At 45.8% G+C, this 19185-nt stretch overlaps 1 protein-coding gene across 1 annotated transcript in view; it reads right to left on the bottom strand.

The window, feature by feature from the left end:
• LOC147705973 (protein-glutamine gamma-glutamyltransferase E-like) overlaps window positions 1–19185 on the bottom strand; it is a 307618-nt gene that overhangs the window by 44309 nt on the left and 244124 nt on the right. The window contains exon 8 of the mRNA XM_086932430.1: window positions 7159–7262. Within this exon, the coding sequence (XP_086788556.1) occupies window positions 7159–7262 (104 nt within the window). The remainder of the gene's footprint in view (window positions 1–7158; window positions 7263–19185) is intronic.

Raw genomic sequence — 19185 nt, forward strand, 5'->3', positions numbered from 1 at the left:
CCAGACTTCTCACAGTCTGATCCACAGTCCCTGCAAAGAAGAGACCCGTGGAGGCACCGAGAGACGTGGGACCGGACCTCTTGAAAAACCCCCGAGAAGCTGACTGCGCAGCATCCGTGGCACCCTCGACGTTGTGCTTTGGGGACTGAGAAGCCCCACCCCCGAGCAGCCCTTGCACCGAAGATCAGCCCTCCAGCATCTCCACAATATGCGTGGGGCCCTTTTGCATTGTGCCACTCGACGCGCCATCCCGGCCACTTGCCACGTGGTCAGCGGCCATCTTGGGTACGAACCCTACAAACTACACTGCGGGTCTGGTTGCTCCAGACTTGCCCTCGCTCCTGTAAAAGGGAGCACCCGCTCTGACCCTGCTGGTCCGAGTGATAAGCCTTTTTTGATTCCTGCGTGGCTTGCATTAGCCAAGGCCTGTTTGCTCCAATCAAGTTTCCGACACCGCCAACAGCGAGAAGCCTGCGTGGGACAGCTCGTGATTGACTCCTGGATGTCCTCGACCTCTTTGTGTCCACGTGGCTGCAGAGAGAAGCTACACCTACGCCTGTTTGCACCCGACATCGCCTGGTTCCAATCTGGTTCCACGGTAGTCACTGGCTAGTGACTTTGAACATTGTCCCCTCTGCTTTCAGGTCTTCACCACTTCAGATCCAGCTCCAAGCACCATCGACCTGCGTGACGAAACCCGACACTACTTCGACCCTATGCACCCGCTTCCTGTGGGTGAGGTAACTCAGCAACGCCGGCGTTCCCACACTGGTACACACCTCTAGTGTCTGTGTCTAAAGTTTCAGCTTTCTAGGTCACTCGGAAGGTTCCTAAAACACTAACTTTGCAACTTTTACACACCATAGACTTAACATTGGTGAATGCGTGCACTTTAAACACTGGACCCGAGTTCCGCGGGCCTTTCCCGACTTAGTCACTGCTAGTCCCGATCAGCTCCAGCGATTCCCAAGGCCCTAGACCTGTTTCCTTTTCGATTGGTATCTCTTATACCACTTTCTTAGTATATGGTTTGAGTGGTCACCCGCCCTCATCCATATTGTGCAACATTTGTGTATTTAAACTGTGTTTTGTTTTAACGCTTGTGCTTCTGTGCTCATAAAGAGTATATGGGGATATTTGTAGTTAATAAATATATATATATATATTTTCAATATATAGCTGTGTGGTGCCCTTTCATTTGGTATTCAAGGGGATTGTGTATGGTAATACAGCTGGCTTCACATGCCTTTCAGAGTTTAGCCTAAGACTGCTTTGTCCACGTTACCACTAGGATAACTGGTCTATAAGGTTGACTTACAACCAATCATCATAAGGGTTGCTTGGCATGGTACAAGGTGATCACTAGAACTAGTGAGCATCATATACCAGGCCAACTTCTCACAGCTCCCTCGACCCTTCACAGTCCGGCTTCCGAGCCAAACACAGCACTGAGACCGCCCTCATCGCAGTCACAGACGACATTCGAACACTACTTCACAACGGAGAAACAGCTGCCCTCATCCTACTGGACCTCTCTGCAGCGTTCGACACGGTCTGTCATACCACCCTTATACAACGCCTCAGCAACGTCGGGATACGAGGAAAAGCATTGGACTGGATCATATCGTTCCTCGCCGGAAGAACTCAGAGGGTCCGCCTCCCCCCTTTCAGATCAGAGGCCTCTGAAGTCATCTGCGGCGTACCACAAGGATCTTCACTCAGCCCTACCCTCTTCAACGTCTACATGAGCCCCCTCGCATCCATCGCGCGCCAACACAACCTCAACATCATTTCCTACGCTGACGACACACAGCTGATCCTCTCCCTAACCAAAGACCCAAGCACCGCCAAAACCAACCTACACGAAGGGATGAAAAACGTAGCCGAGTGGATGAAGAACAGCTGTCTAAAACTGAATTCAGACAAGACGGAAGTCCTCATCCTAGGATCATCCCCCTCCGCTTGGGACGACTCATGGTGGCCACCAGCGCTAGGAAGCGCACCCAAACCAACGGACCACGCACGCAACTTGGGCTTCATCCTGGACTCCTCTCTCTTGATGTCCAGACAAGTCAACGCCATCTCATCATCATGCTTTAACATCCTACGTACGCTCAAAAAGATCTTCCGCTGGATCCCCAACGAAACAAGAAAGACAGTCACCCAAGCACTTGTCACTTGCCGATTGGACTACAGAAACACCCTTTACGCCGGTACCACAGCCAAACTACAGAAAAAACTCCAACGCATTCAGAACGCCTCCGCCAGACTCATCCTAGACATTCCCCGCCACAATCACATATCCGGTCGCCTGAGAGACCTTCACTGGCTCCCCGTCAACAAGAGAATAACATTCCGTCTCCTCACCCACGCACACAAAGCCCTCTATGACCTAGGACCTAAATACCTCAACACGCGCATGACTTTTTACTCCCCCACACGCCAACTATGATCGTCCAATCGAGCCCTCGCCGCGATTCCACGCATTCAAAGATCCACCATGGGAGGACGATCTTTCTCCTACTTAGCGGCCAGAACCTGGAATTCTCTCCCCACCCACCTCCGCCTCACACAGAACCACCTCTCCTTCAGAAAACAACTCAAAACTTGGCTATTTGATAAGTAACAAACACCTCCTCCCCCAAGCGTCTTGAGACCCTCTGGGTGAGTAGTGAGCTATATAAATCCTAACTTGACTTAACCTGCATTTGTTTTTTAGGCCTCTGGATGTTATGCAAAAACTATCACATAGAGAGAAGAGCACATTATTATTGTTCATTTCCACTCTTTATTCCATTTCAACTCATTCTTTGTATGAAGCGAAACAGCTACACATACTATGCTCATTAGATAATTCCTCCTATAGTTCAATATGTCTCAGTTTAGCTCAGAGGCTAACAGCCAGATTAAGAGATGAGTGATAGTAGAAAATCGTACAATTTCTGAACTAAAATCTAAATCCATTGGAGATGTCACCAGTGGGACCTTCAGTCATAGGGTTAGTAGTGAGGAGGACATTCAGTAATTTGATTTTTCCTCCTGATTTAGCAAGTTGAGGATTTCCGGTTACCGGCAACTATAAATGCCACATGGTTTTTCTGTTGTTCTGTTGTGTTATATTGTGCAGTCAGGGGCTCTCACCAGAAGTGCTGATACACAATCTTGTACCAAACCAAAATTAACACATTTTTCTGAAGCCCTTGCCTTAAGTGGCCTATTGATTCCCATGAAGTCATCACAACATGAGTGGTAAATATATTTGCTCACGAGTACTGGCCCAGTCATTTTACCTGCACAAAGCAGGTGAAGTGCCCAAGCGTAAATCGGTCCCTCAAATAGGGAATGGCATGTGAGTGTTGGTGTGGTGGCACTGATGTTGTTATTCCCCCTTACATCCACAAAACTGCAGTTGGCAGGTAAAGCCAAAGGTAATAGCACCAAAATCTATAGTACAGCCTACATTACTAATGTGCATCGTTACCAGCCACTTGAAATGAGGGCCTACACATCTAGGAATATGCATGAGTCATGTTTATTCGGTTTTGTCATCCTGAAAAAGAACAGCACCTTTTTAAGCCAATGAGACACAAGCTCGATTAAAATGATTACTTAATGTAAGCAAACATACTCTTAAATCTCTTTGCCTTGATGCACAAGACAATTTAATACATAGGCAATAATAATCATGCTGCTCCCAAAACAATGCCTATATAGCCACATTATGATTAAAGGATAACAAACTTCGATATTATCACCACTCTACATCAATAGTTAAGATTTAATTATTATTTCAGATACTCTTCAGACAAGGAAACTTACAGAGTAGTATGCCTGACACATTAAACAAACCTTGAGTTACAACATTCTAAATTGACAGGTTGACATTACTGAGGTAAATCTGAAGCACACACTGATTTTTTTCAGACTGTCTATTCAGGTCCATATGGGCATGTATAAGTAGTTGTTGTAATATTATTCTGATCAAGGTCTTGCAAGACTGTTTCAAACCTGAGTTTTCAAACACTGAAAAACAAATTTGGTCTTAGTACTAAAAATATTGAAGTCAAAAACTTAGTAAACTAAGTTTCTCTGATAGACAGTTTAGATTTTGCGTTTTTTGTAGCAAAATACTCTCAAGCGACATTAGAAAAGTCATCACTATCTCTTTTTGAAAATCCATTATTTTGAAATAAAAATGTCTTTGGTTTTAGAGTAAAGTTTAATGTATGTAAGAAGGGGCCGTGTAGGAAAGTTCCCCTTTTTGCATAATTACCCCTCACTTTTTGCCTGACATCTGAAGGAACCTGACTTGATGTGCCCTGGGTCCCTGGCAATCACGTTTCCAGGGCCTATGTTCTTTCCCAAGACCATACCTTTATACCCACAATTGGCATTATCACTGGCCACAGGTAAGCCCCTTGTAAAAGGTACCATGGGTACCATGGGCACTGTGAAAAGGGACGGTCTCTAAGGGCTGCTGCACCTATAATGCCACCCTTAGAGACCCTGATCATTAACACCCACACACTGTCATTGCAGGCAGTATGTTTTAGTGCAGAGAAAACTGAAGAGTCAACATGGCACACATCCCTGTGTGCTATGTCTGCAACCCACTGCCTGAAGTCTAGGGAAGTCACCCATTTAGGAGCGTTCACTAGCCCTAAGATGAAGGTACAGTGGCATGATCCCTGTACACCTACAGTGTCGAAGCCCATTCCTAGAGAGTTTAAGTGTAGGAAAGCTATAAAGAGTATATGGTCTGGGAGTTGGTCATTACAAATCCCAAAGCTCCATAAAGGCTATACTAAAAACTGGGAAGTTTGGTAGCAAATCTTTCAGCATATTAAACCCACAATGATGCCAGTGATTGATTTAATGTAAAATGTACTCAGTTGGCATCTTAGAGATGCCCCATGAAAGTCGACAGCCCTGGTATGGTTCCCTGGTGTGGCTGCATGCCATTTGCCACCACCAGACAGGTTTCTGGACCCCTCTCTCTGGGTCCAGAAACAAAGCCCATCCTGGGCTAAGGTATCATGCCTCCTCCCCCAGGATGTTTCCACTAAAGGGAAGCTTCAAAGGCCTGCCCCCTTTGGAAGTTGTCCCTGCCTTTTGCTGGACCAAGCAACTGGCTCCCACAGGTTTCTGGCCCCCATCGTTGGTGGGAAAATCAGCAGGAAAACCAAGCTAGGAAGAGAGGTGTGCCCACCTTTGCCAACAACACCCCTCAAGTGGGAGAGGCAAGTTGAAGCATCTCAGTCCCTCAGTCTCTCCATCTTGAAGATGGGGGGGACTCAGCCAATTAGGGAGAGGCTCATGCCCCCTCCCACTGGACGGTGGCATAATAGGTGTACCCACCCTAGGGAAGGGACCCAGTGGTCCCGACCTGCACACCCCTTCACCACCTCTAAATTTAGGATTTAGGGTCAACCCTGAACCGTACCTCCTCAGATTCGAGGAAGAAAGAAGAAGGACCGAAGACCGGTGCAGACCCAGGAAGAAGAGGACAACTACTTCTTAGGCCCCAACCCTACCGACTTGTCCCGATTCCGACCTGCCTACATCAAAGAAACCGGAGTATCCAGCAGCCAGCAGCTTTCCAGAGCCCAAAGAACCCTACCCTGCACTCACCCTACAGACTCTGTCTCCCGTGAGCACCAGATTTGCGCAACAAAGACTCCAAGACCAGAATGCGGATTCCAGCACCTTCGCGATTCTACACTACTCTGCACCCGCCTGCCACGGCCCTAGTCTGAGAGTGGCCAAACACCACAAGGAGGTCTCCCCAGGGATCCTGATCTAGGATCTGGTTACCCCTGACCTCCCACAAGCTCTGAGATGGTGCCTTCAACCTCAACCGGAAAGATCCTCCTCGCCTGACTGCGAAAGAAGGCCGTAAGAAGATCCCGGATTCAACCAAAGCGTTCTGAGCCCGATAGTGACCGAAAGTGATCTGAAGGATTGTTGCGAGCCACTCACCTGAACTCCAGGATGTTCCAATGGGGTGACATTATTCCCCAGATCCCGCTGAGACCTGACAGGGCAGTAATGAGTTGACAGGCTGCTACCTCGCAAGTTCCCAAGGGGAAAGGGGGTTGGAAGAGAGAGAAAGAGACAAAAATACAGGCTTCCAGTGATGTGACATCTGGAGTTTTGGACTCTGGGCTCAGGACAGTATATAGCACTGTCCGATGTGCTGGACTCTGGGTTTCAAACAAGAAGTAACACTGGGATTTCTGGACAGCAGTGCTGACCTTAACCCAGAAGCTTTGCTCCTACACCAAAGTGGCCTGCCCATCCATAACCGAAGGCCCCCTTAGCCCCATTGGCTAACATTGGGCCCCTGCACTGTGCATCCGGCCGTCCCAGTACCACAGGTGGTGCAACTCAAGAGCCCATCTAGACCCTGGAGGGTTTGATCCTAACCCCCAAAACTCCCACTCGTAAGTCATGTACTTACCTGAGAAGTTGCTAACACTTTTTACCCCATAGCAACCCATGTTAAGAGATTTTTCTCCCATAGGAACTCATGTTAAGAGATTTAAGGCCTAAACCGTTCTAAGTGTTGAACTGATGTTTGTATGGAGAAAAGAGAACTAAACTGCAAAGTATAAAAAGTCATATTTACCTTGTATTATGAGATCGTAAGGTGTGGCATCTAGGCATACCACCCCAGTACTCAAAGTAATCCAAAAGTAGCTAAAAGGTAATCTGTAATTAATGACTTTGTAATTCAAACTGCATTTTAAAGTGAGACAAACCTGTAACAATTGCAAATCCATTCTCAATTGTATTTCTGTGTAAAGGCCTACAATTTTACATACCTATACCAAGTTGCGCTTAGTTCTAGAAATAAAACACAAGTATACCTTTTTTATACTTACCCAATCGGTCTGAATTCAGTCTTTGAGTGTGTGCATCAGTCTTAATTGAGTGAATAATACAAATGCTTAACACACCCTCCGCATAAGCCTCCCTTCTCGCACACTCTACCCCAAAGAGAGCTGTTAGTTCTTATGTAATTTAGCCTCTACTATACCTCTGGGGACTCCCTGTACTCTGTGCACACTATACCTTACTTTGGTATAGTATATACAGAGCCAGTTTCCTACAGGCAGATTTTTTAATTGGCATCAATTCAGAAATAAAGGGTTTTACCTGTACTTTGCTCCTGAGGTGTTGCGTCCAGAACCTGCCAACCATCATAGAAAGCTCCCAGATCTTTCCGGGTAAACCAGCCTTCATTCCACACATGAAAGTTCCTGATGATATGAAAGAAAATTGAACAGGCAGTTCAGGAAGGCAGGCTGGAATAATCTAATGTATAACTTGCTGTTCAGATCATAAGGAGGATCAGATTTGCTACTAATATTATCGGCCACACAACATCATCCCTGCACATCCACATTCCATACAGTTTATACTATGTCCTGGGATGTTAAGCATATCCCTGGACACTTTCATATTCAGCAGAGGATTTCTAGCTCTCCCCATCTAGTACCTCAATTCCGACCAGGCCACAGCCCTGCTAATATGCTTAATTAAATCTCTCACACACCCACTGTCATAGCAATATTTTTCATAAAATGCTATGCCCAGTTAAGAGGCTGAGGAATATTCGAAAATTTAGCAACATTTTGAACACGGTTTATTAGGACTGTCTCCGATCCCAGACCTTCCTCGAGTATAAGCCGTGAGGGCAGCAACGCATCCATAAACTCTACTCAAATTTGACTAATTTTAGCAGATAGGTATTCCCAAATCTTGAGAGAATTCTTTTGTGGCTACTTATTTTGATATGACTGTTAGATTTGGGGGTCTCTAGTTGGCACAGGTAGGTACTTGTGACAAATAGGGGCCCTTCCCTCTAGTCAGGATAAGGGGATTACAGTCCTAAAATAACCCCTGCTCACCCCATTGGTAGCTTGGCACGAGCAGACAGGCTTATCTTAGAGGCAGTGTGTACAGCATTTGTGACCACATACAGTAACCCAGTGAAAACACAACACATCACACAAGGTTTTATATAAAAAATAAGTATACTTTATATAGATTTACCACAAGACCATAAACAACAGAAATACACAACACTGTTACTTTAACATGGTAGATTTAGCTTAGTTAAGTTTAGTTATTAAGATGCAACACTTTGCGTCAATGTACCTTAGGTTGCGTTGCGCTTCCACGACAAGCAATGTCGCAGCGGGAGAAATGCGGCAAAGCTCAAGTACAAAGAAATAAAGATGTGAAGATCTTTCAGATGTGGCACGCTTCTCCGGGGATGTGAGAAGTTCTCGGTTCGATGCATGGACGACAGCGGCAACACCCTTTTTCCGCGGCGCGATGGCAGCAGCTCCACCTACGACACTCTTCTCCCACAATGCGTGAAGCTTCTGCACGATGCAACAACTACAGCGGTGACAACCACGATGCGACGGCAGCAGCTCTGACGGTGGCGTGCTTCTCGGGGATGCGAGGCGCTTTTCTTCGATGCGCTGCAGTGTGACAATTCCAGCGGTGACACCCCCCCTTCGGAGTTGCGACGGCAGGCACAGCGACACGCTCCGACTTCGTTGCGAGACTCTTCTCTCGATGCGGTGCAATGCGACAGCGGCAACACCCTCCTTCGGAGTTGTGACGGCAGCATCAGCGACGGCAACACGCTTCCTCTTCGTTGCGGGACGCTTCTCTCAGTGCGGTACAGTGCGACAACTACAGCGCCGACATCCATGATGCGATGGCAGCAGCAGCAACGGCGACACGCTTCTTCTTCGATGAGTTGCTCTTCCAGCTCCTTGCGACACACAGTTCTTCAGAAGGCCCAACACAGCAGATGGCACTTCCAGAAGAACTCTGGGGAGCTGGGGGTTGAAGTCTGTTGTCCCTGAGACTTCAGCAGGAGGCAAGCTCTTTTCCAAGCGCTTGGGAATCCTTTGCAAGTTGAAAGCAAAGTGCACAAAGTTCCTTTCTCGTTCCTTTGGTAGTAAGGCAACCACTGTAGGCCAATCCCCCAAGCAGCACTTCAGCTTGGGAATAGTCTCTCCTCAGTTTCTTCAGGTTCCTCTACTTAGTAACGGTTTCTACTTGTAGTCCAAAAGTGATCTAATTTCTTGGGTTCAGGGTCCCAATATTTATACCCTAAAATCCTTTATCCTCTGAGGGGAGAGGGGCCTTTGCCCAGTCCAAACCAGTTGTGAAGCACTCTGTTTACCAGACTTTGCCTTTCCTTTCACAGTGCAGGGCAGAAACATCAGACGCCCCACAGGAGGTGGATCCAGCATGTGGAAGGCAAGTACAGTCCTGGAGCGCTTTCTTTACAGGACTCCTTCTCTTCTTTCAGTGTGCAGGGCAGAGACATCAGCCGTTCCCCAGGAGGTGGAACCAGCATTGCGGAATGCAGGCACAGCCCTATTCAAGGTTAAGGTGCAACTCCTCCCTCCCATCTAGATGCAGATCTCTTTATTCACCACTGGGCTGACTCATCCTGTCTTTTGGAATCCCCCAGCCCTGTCACTCACAAAATCAGACAAAGGAATACACAACCTAGCAGAGGCAAACTTGAAAGGTTAGAGAAGCAAATACCTACTTTCTAAAAGTGTTATTTGCAAACACAGAATATTAAAATCAACTTCACTAAAAGATGCATTTTATCAATCTGAGTCAAGGCATACTAAACTCGAATTTCTACCATGTTCTCTGAGACAGTTAGGATTATAACATATAATAATTCTAACTGCACACTCTGGCCTATGAAGAACATGTAACCTTGCAATAGTGAAAAACAAAAATGGCTGCAATTTAGTATTAGGACACGCCACACACATCAGGGCTTATCCTACCTTATACTTATAATGCACCCTGCCCTTGGGCCTACCATAGTGGTGATTGATAGGAATAAAAAGGAAGGTTTAGGGACTGGCAAGTGGGTGCACTTGCCCAGTCAGCATGACAGTACCAGACTGCACGCAGGCTCTGCAATGGCAGACCTTAGACACATTTTACAAGGCTGCTTCTGTGGGTGGCACAACCAGTGCTGCAGGCCCACCAGCAGCTTTTGGATTTACACGCCCTGGGCACACTCAGTGTTCTAGACTAGGGTCTGACAAGTAAACCAAATAGCCAAACATGGACCCACTGATTAATATATCAATTTACAACAGGGAGCACTTGCACTGAGGCACTGAATAGCAGTGGCACAGTGCCTAAAGCATGTAACATCAGCAAAAATACATGAGGCAACAGCAAAAATGTAAGCGAGACACACGCCAATGGTGCCAGGTCTAACAATGCCAAACTTTTAATTTGAGAAAAGGCCCTGACTTCACCCTCCGTGGCTATGAGGGTGATTACGATGTCCGTTTGTCATTGTTGCGGGGATCGAGACCGTCCGCTTGTAATGCGGCGATCCCGCATATGAGATTATGATGTGACCGCCATTGTGGCGGTCGCATCGTTTACTCTCTAACATTGCGGCGGGTGCTGCTTGCTGCAGCACCATCTGCAATGTTCAAAATGCACGGTTTGCATTTCCCTGCTCTATGCAGCAGGCACTTCGAGGTGCCTACCACCTGGTGCAGGGAAATGAAGGGGGGTACAATAGGTGCCCCCCCCCAGTGCAACACAAGGCCCAAAAGCCCATCCCACTAGCCTTTCCATGTTGGTTTTACCGCCAAAGAAACACTGGCAGGGATGCAGCATCATAATATGGTAGACAGTGTCTGCCAGGAACACCCACCATTCTTCTGATGTGATGAGGTCCAACAGGCAATCATTATGATTGGTGCTGTCAGACCTATGGCAGACTGTTTTTCCGTCCACCATGCAAACCGCCTGCCATCGCAATCTGGCGGGAAAAATTTGGCTGCAGAATTGCAGTGAATCCACCACTAGCAGGCTGCCAGAAGCGGATTCACCGCAATCGTAATTAGCCCCTATGCGTTTTCACAGTTTGCCCAATTCAATCAAATTCATTTAAATGAATGTGCAACCATCCACTGTGCTTTGTACATGTGGTCTGTTGCTACTTAGGTGAATCTGAACTCATGTATTATCCAAAAGGAATTATTCCTTCTCTTGATTTACCTTATGAGCATGATTTAAAGGTAAATTACACAAACAGGAGACTTTAGATCACCCATGAAGGGAGGGATGAATATGGGTGTCCTGGAAGAAATACTTAACTTCTGATGGATCAATTTGCCTCCTTAGACACCTTGAAATTTTTTTCTTGATTGCTTCCAGGTGTGGCTTCTCCACTAAGTCAGAAGAATGTTGCCCCTCTGCTTTAAAGCAGTGCAAAGGAAAAATATAATGCTATAACAAAACATTATTTTCATTTTATTTTGAGTATTGCCGGTGCACTGCAGACAGGTTGTTAGGGCGGGTCTAGGCTCCCCTGACATTGATGAAGGAGGAGTGGTGGCTGCACCATAAGTGCGCATGATGGGTTGGCCGGCCGTCTCGGGCCGGCAGAACCGTCATGTGCACTTTGCATGTTCTCCACCGGCTGTATTGTACAGCCTGGGGTTGTACATGCCCAGCCTCCCAGTCTCTCTCTGAGCGCTGAATTACAGGGCTCAGACCAAACGCAATGCTGCTGTAAGGCAGCGCTTTGATTGCTCGGGAGATTCTGAGAGGCTGTGTTCTTCCTGGTTCCTGCTGGGGGAGAGGCGGCAGATGGAGACGGTGATCACCAGGTAAATTTTCTTTTCTTGTTCTTTATATTTCTTCCTAACCTCACCCCCACCATCTGCCCTGCCCCGCCAACGTTCCCTACCAGCCACCACTGGTTGCCTCAAAACTGGTACCATTGTTTCAAACTATTAGAACACAAAGACATGTATTGCAAAACTATTTCAGAGAGCTACGACAGGCAGTTAAAATGTAAGGTTTTTCTAACTAATAGGAAAAACACCATGCTATACATGAGAGCTAATTTTGAAAATATTTATTAGCTGCAGTTAGCTGATCTTTTTGGAGAATCTAGACTTGAGGAAAAAGAAAAAAGCAATGAACACTGCCAGTTGGGTTTGGACATGATATTCTTCCATGGTCTATGGTCTTATTGAATTTAGAGAGTTATTAGCCACATGCGCGCTAGCGTGATTTTGGAGCTATGCTGAGATTTTAAAAAACCCATTGTTCATGACGAGCTGGGCTCGTCATCAGTGTTTGAGGAGGCTACACCATGACGAGCCCAGCTCGTCATGAGCCTGGAAGGGGTTAAGCTATTCGACAAGGAACAGGTCCTGGATTCATGAAAGGAAATTGCGCTCGCACAGGGCCAGATTCTGAGAATCTGGCAATTTGCGAGCGCAATTTTTGCATTTGGGATTCATCATCCCAAATGCAAAAATCGCTATTTGCGAAATCGCATATTTCCGAGGAATTGCATTTAAGGAATCTCTATTAGAGATTCCTTAAATGCAATTCATTAACCAATTTTAAATTGCGAATTCGCAATATTTGGCCGCTATTTACCACGAAGTCTGACTTTGTAGTAAATAGCGAAAAAATAGAAAAAAGCACTTTAGTGCATTTTTTTCTGTTGCATGTTACACACACACATGTCCTTTGGACATGTGTGTGCGCAACACCTGTGTAAATTTGCATTTCAGGGGTGGTACAGGGTGTCCTTTGGACACCCCTGGCACCCTTGAAATCCCCATCTTATTTGCGATTAGCTAATTGCTAATCGCAAATAAGGAATAACTCCCCATACATTCCTATGGGCCTTTAGGCCCATAGGAATGAATGGGGAGTTATTCCTTATTTGCAATTAGCAATTTGCTAATCGCAAATAAGGAATGTGTAGGAATCGCTATTTATTTAGCGATTCCTACATGACTCCCGTTTTGCAAGTCCTTAATAGCGATTCCTTAATAATCGCTATTAAGGACTCGCAAAATGGGACAATGATGAATCTAGCAGTAGGTCATGAGTTTTAGTTTAGATAAAAAAGCATATTTTCGGGCTCTCTGTTAAGAGAATTGTTTAATCTTGTTTTTCCCAAAGCTCAGCCCAACTTAGAGAGAATTGCTGCCATTCGCCAAAAACAGCAAGCAAAAAATATAAAAAATCATGCTCAATTATATGAATCTTAACAGATTGGAGCCCAAACTGTATCTAAATGCAAAGTCATTCAGATTCAACTTGCACACCAACGTCAACATAATGAACACATTTCCAAATTACACAAAGATGCCCTGGTCCAGCTGTCTCTTCTAAACAATGTTTTTTTCTAGAATGTGACTTCAGAACGGTATACAACGGTTACCACGCATTTTTTACAACGCGGTACCATTACCACGCTACTTTTACCACGCAGGTCGTTACAACGAAATGCGCTGGGGGCGCTCCAGGATAGTAAATACTTTAATTTACTATCCAACTCCTTTCCCTAGAGTCCACGGGGACTGGAGTTGGAATAGTAAATTAAATAATTTACTATCCAGCGCCCCTCCACGCAAGTCGTTGTAACGACTTGCGTGGTAAAAGTAGCGTGGTAACGGTACGCGTTGTAAAAGTACGCGTGGTACCGTCATACATCCCTTCAGAACAGCTGTTTAAGCACTGTTACTTTAGCATCTGGATGGTGGTAATGCCATGCTTCTGACTTCCCGGTCTCCTTGCTGCTATCCATTAAGGGCATCCTACATGCCTTTGCAGGTCTCATTAAAAGCTGGCAAAAATGTGATCACATTACCCCCATTCTGAGAGCTCCACTCTGGGTCTCGTGCAATTTTCACAACGAGCTACATCATTTACAAAGCCATCATGACTAGCAGCCCCGCTTTTCTTGATAACAAACTCAACTTGTCTGATGGCTCGCAGCACACCTACAGCAAGGCCATCATTAGACTGGAGCCTAAGAAGTGTAAAAAAGAAAAAAGCAAGGCAGTAGGCAGCAGGCAACCAGTAACTTGAATAACATCCTTGTATACATAGGGATCGCCCAATGCTATTTTAATTAGGAAAGAATTGAATTCAAGGATCTATAAATAAAACTACAACAACATGCAGTAAACAGTCGAATAACCAGCTACCTCCCCTATCCCTCCCTGACTGCATGCTTTCTTCTGACCCTGTACAGTGTTTTTGGAAAGGTGTGCACAATACAAATACCACAGCCATTCATTCATATTGGAAAAGCCTCTTTTTAACAGCACTTTATTTCACCACACCTAAAAGTATTAAGGTGCTGATATCTTGTATTTTTACCTGTGTGCATATTTCTTCATTTTCCCCAGGTTCAGACTATCTATTCTCAAGAGCCGGATGTACTTACAGTAATATAGAGATGAGTCTGTCCCTTGAAATGGGTCTGCTGGACGGGGTATTGCTCTAACCTTTAAACTCTAAATACAGAGACAAGTAATGTTTCTCTTTTTAAATCAATGTGTTTTAGTGTGACTGTTGTTTTCCTTTGTGAGTATCCCAGTTTACCACTGAATGTTAGCTATTTATTTTGTACAACTTGTTTATTCAATAACATATTTTTTCTCTGTTTTTCGTTCAAGGGCATATTACTACAACCCCCCCCCCCCCCTCCCCAAAAAAAGCTTACCCAAACACCCATTCATACCGACTTTGTGTTAACCATTTTTTTTAAAAATTCATGATCTATCCTGATTTTGCTCAGATAAATAACCGGTCCATGTCTACAATAGAAGTTTCAGATTATTGTCAGCTTTATTTACTAAAGAATGGCAATCAGAAGAATGATTTCCTAGTTTCTACGTATGGCATACATATCTGTTCTCTGTGGCATGCATGCCGTTTTGCAATTTCGGCAATATGAAGATTCGATGTAGTGCCTCATATCTCAATCAACTTTGATTATTCAAAGGAGGTAGGCTACAATCTAAAGGGAATAGGTTACAATTACTGTCAGCAAACAACATGAGTGATTGATTGGCAATTTCTTTCCCCACAAAATTATATTTCCAAACCAGTCTCCTCAATACAACGTTTGTTTCTAACAATTTATGGTCTAATGTCTATCTGCATACCAACATATTAATTCAGTCAATTTCCACATCTATTTCAGCAGTAAGTTACTGCCTAGTGAGTGGACATTTTGTTTGGTATGAGTTAAGGCCTTATTTATGAGGAAGTCATGCAGTGCAGCGCGGCAAGGCACCTTGCTGTGCTGCGTGACAGGGAAAGGCAGGTAATGCATCGTATTTAAGTCACTATGGTGCATTACTTTCCCTTCCCTAGCACTGGTGCCCTTTTGGCAGTCTTGCACCAATGCAGCATCGCTTGCACCATGCTCCAAGGGTGCCTGTGTTGGTGCAGTATTGTTTTTCTGCAGGACGGGGTGCCATCCTGCACAAAACCACTCCTGGGAAGCATATTCCTCTTTCTATAAAGAAACAAGGAGAAATACAGATATTTCTCGCTGCTACGCCTCCCCTGGAAAGGTGTAAGTTTTTGGCACAACCCATGTTTACAAGTTCTTGTAAATCTGGAGATGCATCAAAATCCATGGGAGTTGGGTGGGAACACCCATACAATACCCATGGAATGCCTACCCAGGTCAGAGTAATGGAATGCAGCAATTCGTGCTGCATTGCTTCACTCCAGATTTTCGAATCCCCTCAAAATTACACAAGTACTATATTGTGTGGTGCAAACGTGCTGCAACCCTCTCATAATTGAGGCCCTTAGTGTTATTTTTCTACCAAAATCAACACAAAACTGATACGGTTTGATGCCTAAAAGAGCAAAATGTGTAATCTTGTTAGCTAGGGGAAAAACAAAAATACCTGATGTTTTGAAAGTATGCATTGTCCTACAGTCTGTTACAGTCTTATTACAGTCTGTAAACTTCCTTCAATGCTTACATTGAAACAAATTCGAAACTTGGTTTAGAAAGTTAAAATCTACTCAATCCATGACAGTGGAAAGTATTTAATGAGTTCTGACTCCAGTGCTGTTCATGAGGAGGCTGAGTTGCTATGTCTGGCCCATCACAGCTAGCTTCAGTAAAAATGTGTTTGACCTTTCATTGCCTTCTCAACAATCCATCTATTATATTTATCTGTCATACACATATGTATTGAAATACCAGATGGTTTAGGTGTAGAAATTATAAACTATTTAGTATGGGTCAACATTTCATGTTTTGTCCTTAGGCTGACACTACTGTACAAGGGCAGTCACTTTTAGTATGTGCACTTTTTATAGAGGTGATATCTTTGTGCACAGTTCACTAGATCTGAACTTTGGTAGACCTTACACTTTTACCACTGTGCCTTTAAAATAAGGAAAATAATTGTCCTTCTAGTGGAGTTATGTGAAGCCCATGAGCACACTCGAACACCCTGCTACATGACGTCTTATACAATGGTTTGACAAGTGATGTCAGGACCAGGTACACTAGTCTGTGACTGAAAGATGTGGCTGCTTCTGTGCTTATCACACATCTGACCTTACCCACCAGAGCATCTATTGCTCATGATGTGCATGTGTGAAAGGAATGGAATTTGCGTACGCAAATGCTGATGTATTTGAAGAATCCTCTTATGTACAAAGTATGTTATTTTTCAAACTAGAAGCATATTTGGATCCTAACCAGCCCAGTCTGCGCAGCTCAGGGGGGTCGTGCAGTCTCTTGATCCACTTCATATCACTCTCAGAAGCGTTCTTTAACTCATTCAATTACTCTCACCACCAACACAGTGATTTGAGTTGCACCAGATCATTCTGATTACACACAAGAAGAGTTGCAAATGTTGTTACTCCCTGGAAATCAGGCGCAATGTCTGGTGTGCCTTGATTTTAGTCAGTCCAGTTGATTCCGGTCATACACACAGGCGCAAGTGCAGCCGTACCGCACGAGGTAGAATGATGCACTGCTACAGGTGCGCCCCCAACTCCGAGGTTCGCTGCCTTTGAATCGGACACTGCTCGCAATGAGCTTGCAGTTGCAGTGTCACACAAGAGAGATGCAGGACGATTAATGAAGTGGGCCATGCGGGGTCCGGTAACCAGTGAATTGGCTCACCACCAACAAGACGCTTATGGGTATCGAGGCCCCAAGATGCAGCAACCATACTTCTGAGATGCGGGCAGTGCTTTTGGGGCTCTGCACCAGGCAGTCTGATATCCAGGCACAACACTTAGTTCCACGCTCACAATGCGTTACCAATAGGAATCCAGCAGACAAAGTGGGTACTTAAGGGGGCAACGCTCTCCAGGTGTCTCAGGTAGATGGTTCTGGTCCCTCGAAGGAGATCTTTGATGTCCCTGAGACCTCCACAAAAAACGGGGAAAGCCAACAAGCCCTTGGAGAGCATATGTCAAGGTGTCACATAGCAACAGGCAGTCAGACCAGCCAATATTCAAGAAGGTTGCATGGTCCCGTCCAATTGCAGTAATCCTCCTTGTGCACAACAGATTCCTCTGGCTGTGTGGAAGTGTGCACCACGCAGTTCCAGGATCTCCGGTCCGACGTCACAAGTGTATCTTTACCCTGCTGAAGTATGGCACCAGAAGTATTACCGTAGTGTGCCTCTGAAGTGGGGGTCAGGGGTGCCCAGTCCCAGTTGGGCACCCCTGTTTGCTCTAGATGTTAGGAGAGCCCGCCCCTGCTGCCCCGCTGGCTCCTGTGCTCCCACTCTTCTGCGGGAGCCAGCAGCTCTTTCATCCCCTGCCCGAGGCCAAGGATCTTCTAATTGGTTGGCACAGGGAGTGGGACAGGTCCACCACAGCTGGTGAAAGTGTGGCAGCACTTTCCCTCATTGTGGACCACTTCTCTCTTGAAGAAATCGGACCCGGAGGTGGACCCTAGGCCCCTCTTTTTACTGTGTGGGAGCACACCGGTGCTCCTGCCTTCCTCTTGGTGATTGTGGAGGGGCCTCGGGATTCTGAGGAAGAGGCCCTATGCAACACCCTCCCAGTACTTTAAAAATAGCAGAACTCCTTTCAGTGACTCCATGTTCTTCTGTGAGGGATCAAAGGTCAAATCCTTATCCTGCTGATATCTCAGGCCCTGTCAGATCGTTTTATATGCGTTATGCGTCATTTAGCTCCTAGTAGCAAAACCCAGCCACCTGGAGCAAACATTTTCATCGGATCTCCTGGCCTTATAGATGTTAAAGTTTGCTATGTGCTGGTTCCACTGGATCCCTCCGCCAGCCTTTCTTCTTTCTCTCCCATGGGGATCCTCTCCTCCTTGGTGTAGAAGCCCAGTTGTTCCATCAGACTAGTCCTCTGGTCTTGGGGTTAACTGTATTCCGAGTCCTTAGTCCAGATGGATATCAGGGGGCTACCTCTTCCAACTGTCCATGACTGCTTCCTCCAGTCTCAGTTTCCAGCAGAAAAAACACAACCAAGAGTGCTCTCCCCCTTGTGCAAAGCCTTTTAAGTGGGGGCTGAATGTTCTAGAAGCAATGCTCTTCTTGCCTATCCTGGGGCGCCACAAAACATCTTGGCCCCTGCCCCAATCCTCATGCACAGCACTGTGTGACAATTCATTATGGTGTCACCAAGGAGTCACTGTCCACCTCTCCTTTGGAGGCCTCAGCTCTGCCCCTTATTGACATCGCTGCCAGGGCCATTCCCATCAAATCTTCAAAGGGGAGCGCCCTCCTGTGCTGGCTCCAGAGGTTTGGGCTCCCTCATTTGTCCAGTGGGCTTGGGCTGACCAATCTTTGTTACAGTGTGTCTGCTGATTTATTGATGCAGATGCTTCATGCCCACCCCTTGTTTCCTCAGGACCTGACCTGAGTAAAGCATTGCAAATTGCCCCCTTTGTGTTGTTAGGCCTTTGTGCTTTCTGCTGGAGACAAATGTAATTAACTTGGCACCTGAGCTGTGATCCTGAGCTGAGCCAGAGAAACGGGACAATCCTGGATGAAACATAAGTTGTATAGATATCATCTTGTAAATCATAGATTTGGGTTTGGCATACAGGTTCCATTCCATTTCGAAATGCCACTGGCCTCTGTAGGCTAAAGGGGAACAAAACTGGACTCTAGGCAGTCTCCCCTAAAGGTGTATAATGGAGTGTCACTGCTGACAAGGTAGTATAGCACATTGGCTTTCCCTATGAGTGTACACTAACATTATGAGGCCCCAGGTCACTATCTAATCCTGCAGCGTTCCCTCTATGCCTGGCTACCTGTGTGCAGTTACCCGACTGTGCATGACAGGAGTCTCACATGTGAAGCCTTCACA

The sequence above is a fragment of the Lissotriton vulgaris genome, chromosome 7 (genome assembly GCF_964263255.1).
Source record: "Lissotriton vulgaris chromosome 7, aLisVul1.2, whole genome shotgun sequence".
Taxonomy (NCBI): Eukaryota; Metazoa; Chordata; class Amphibia; order Caudata; family Salamandridae; genus Lissotriton; species Lissotriton vulgaris.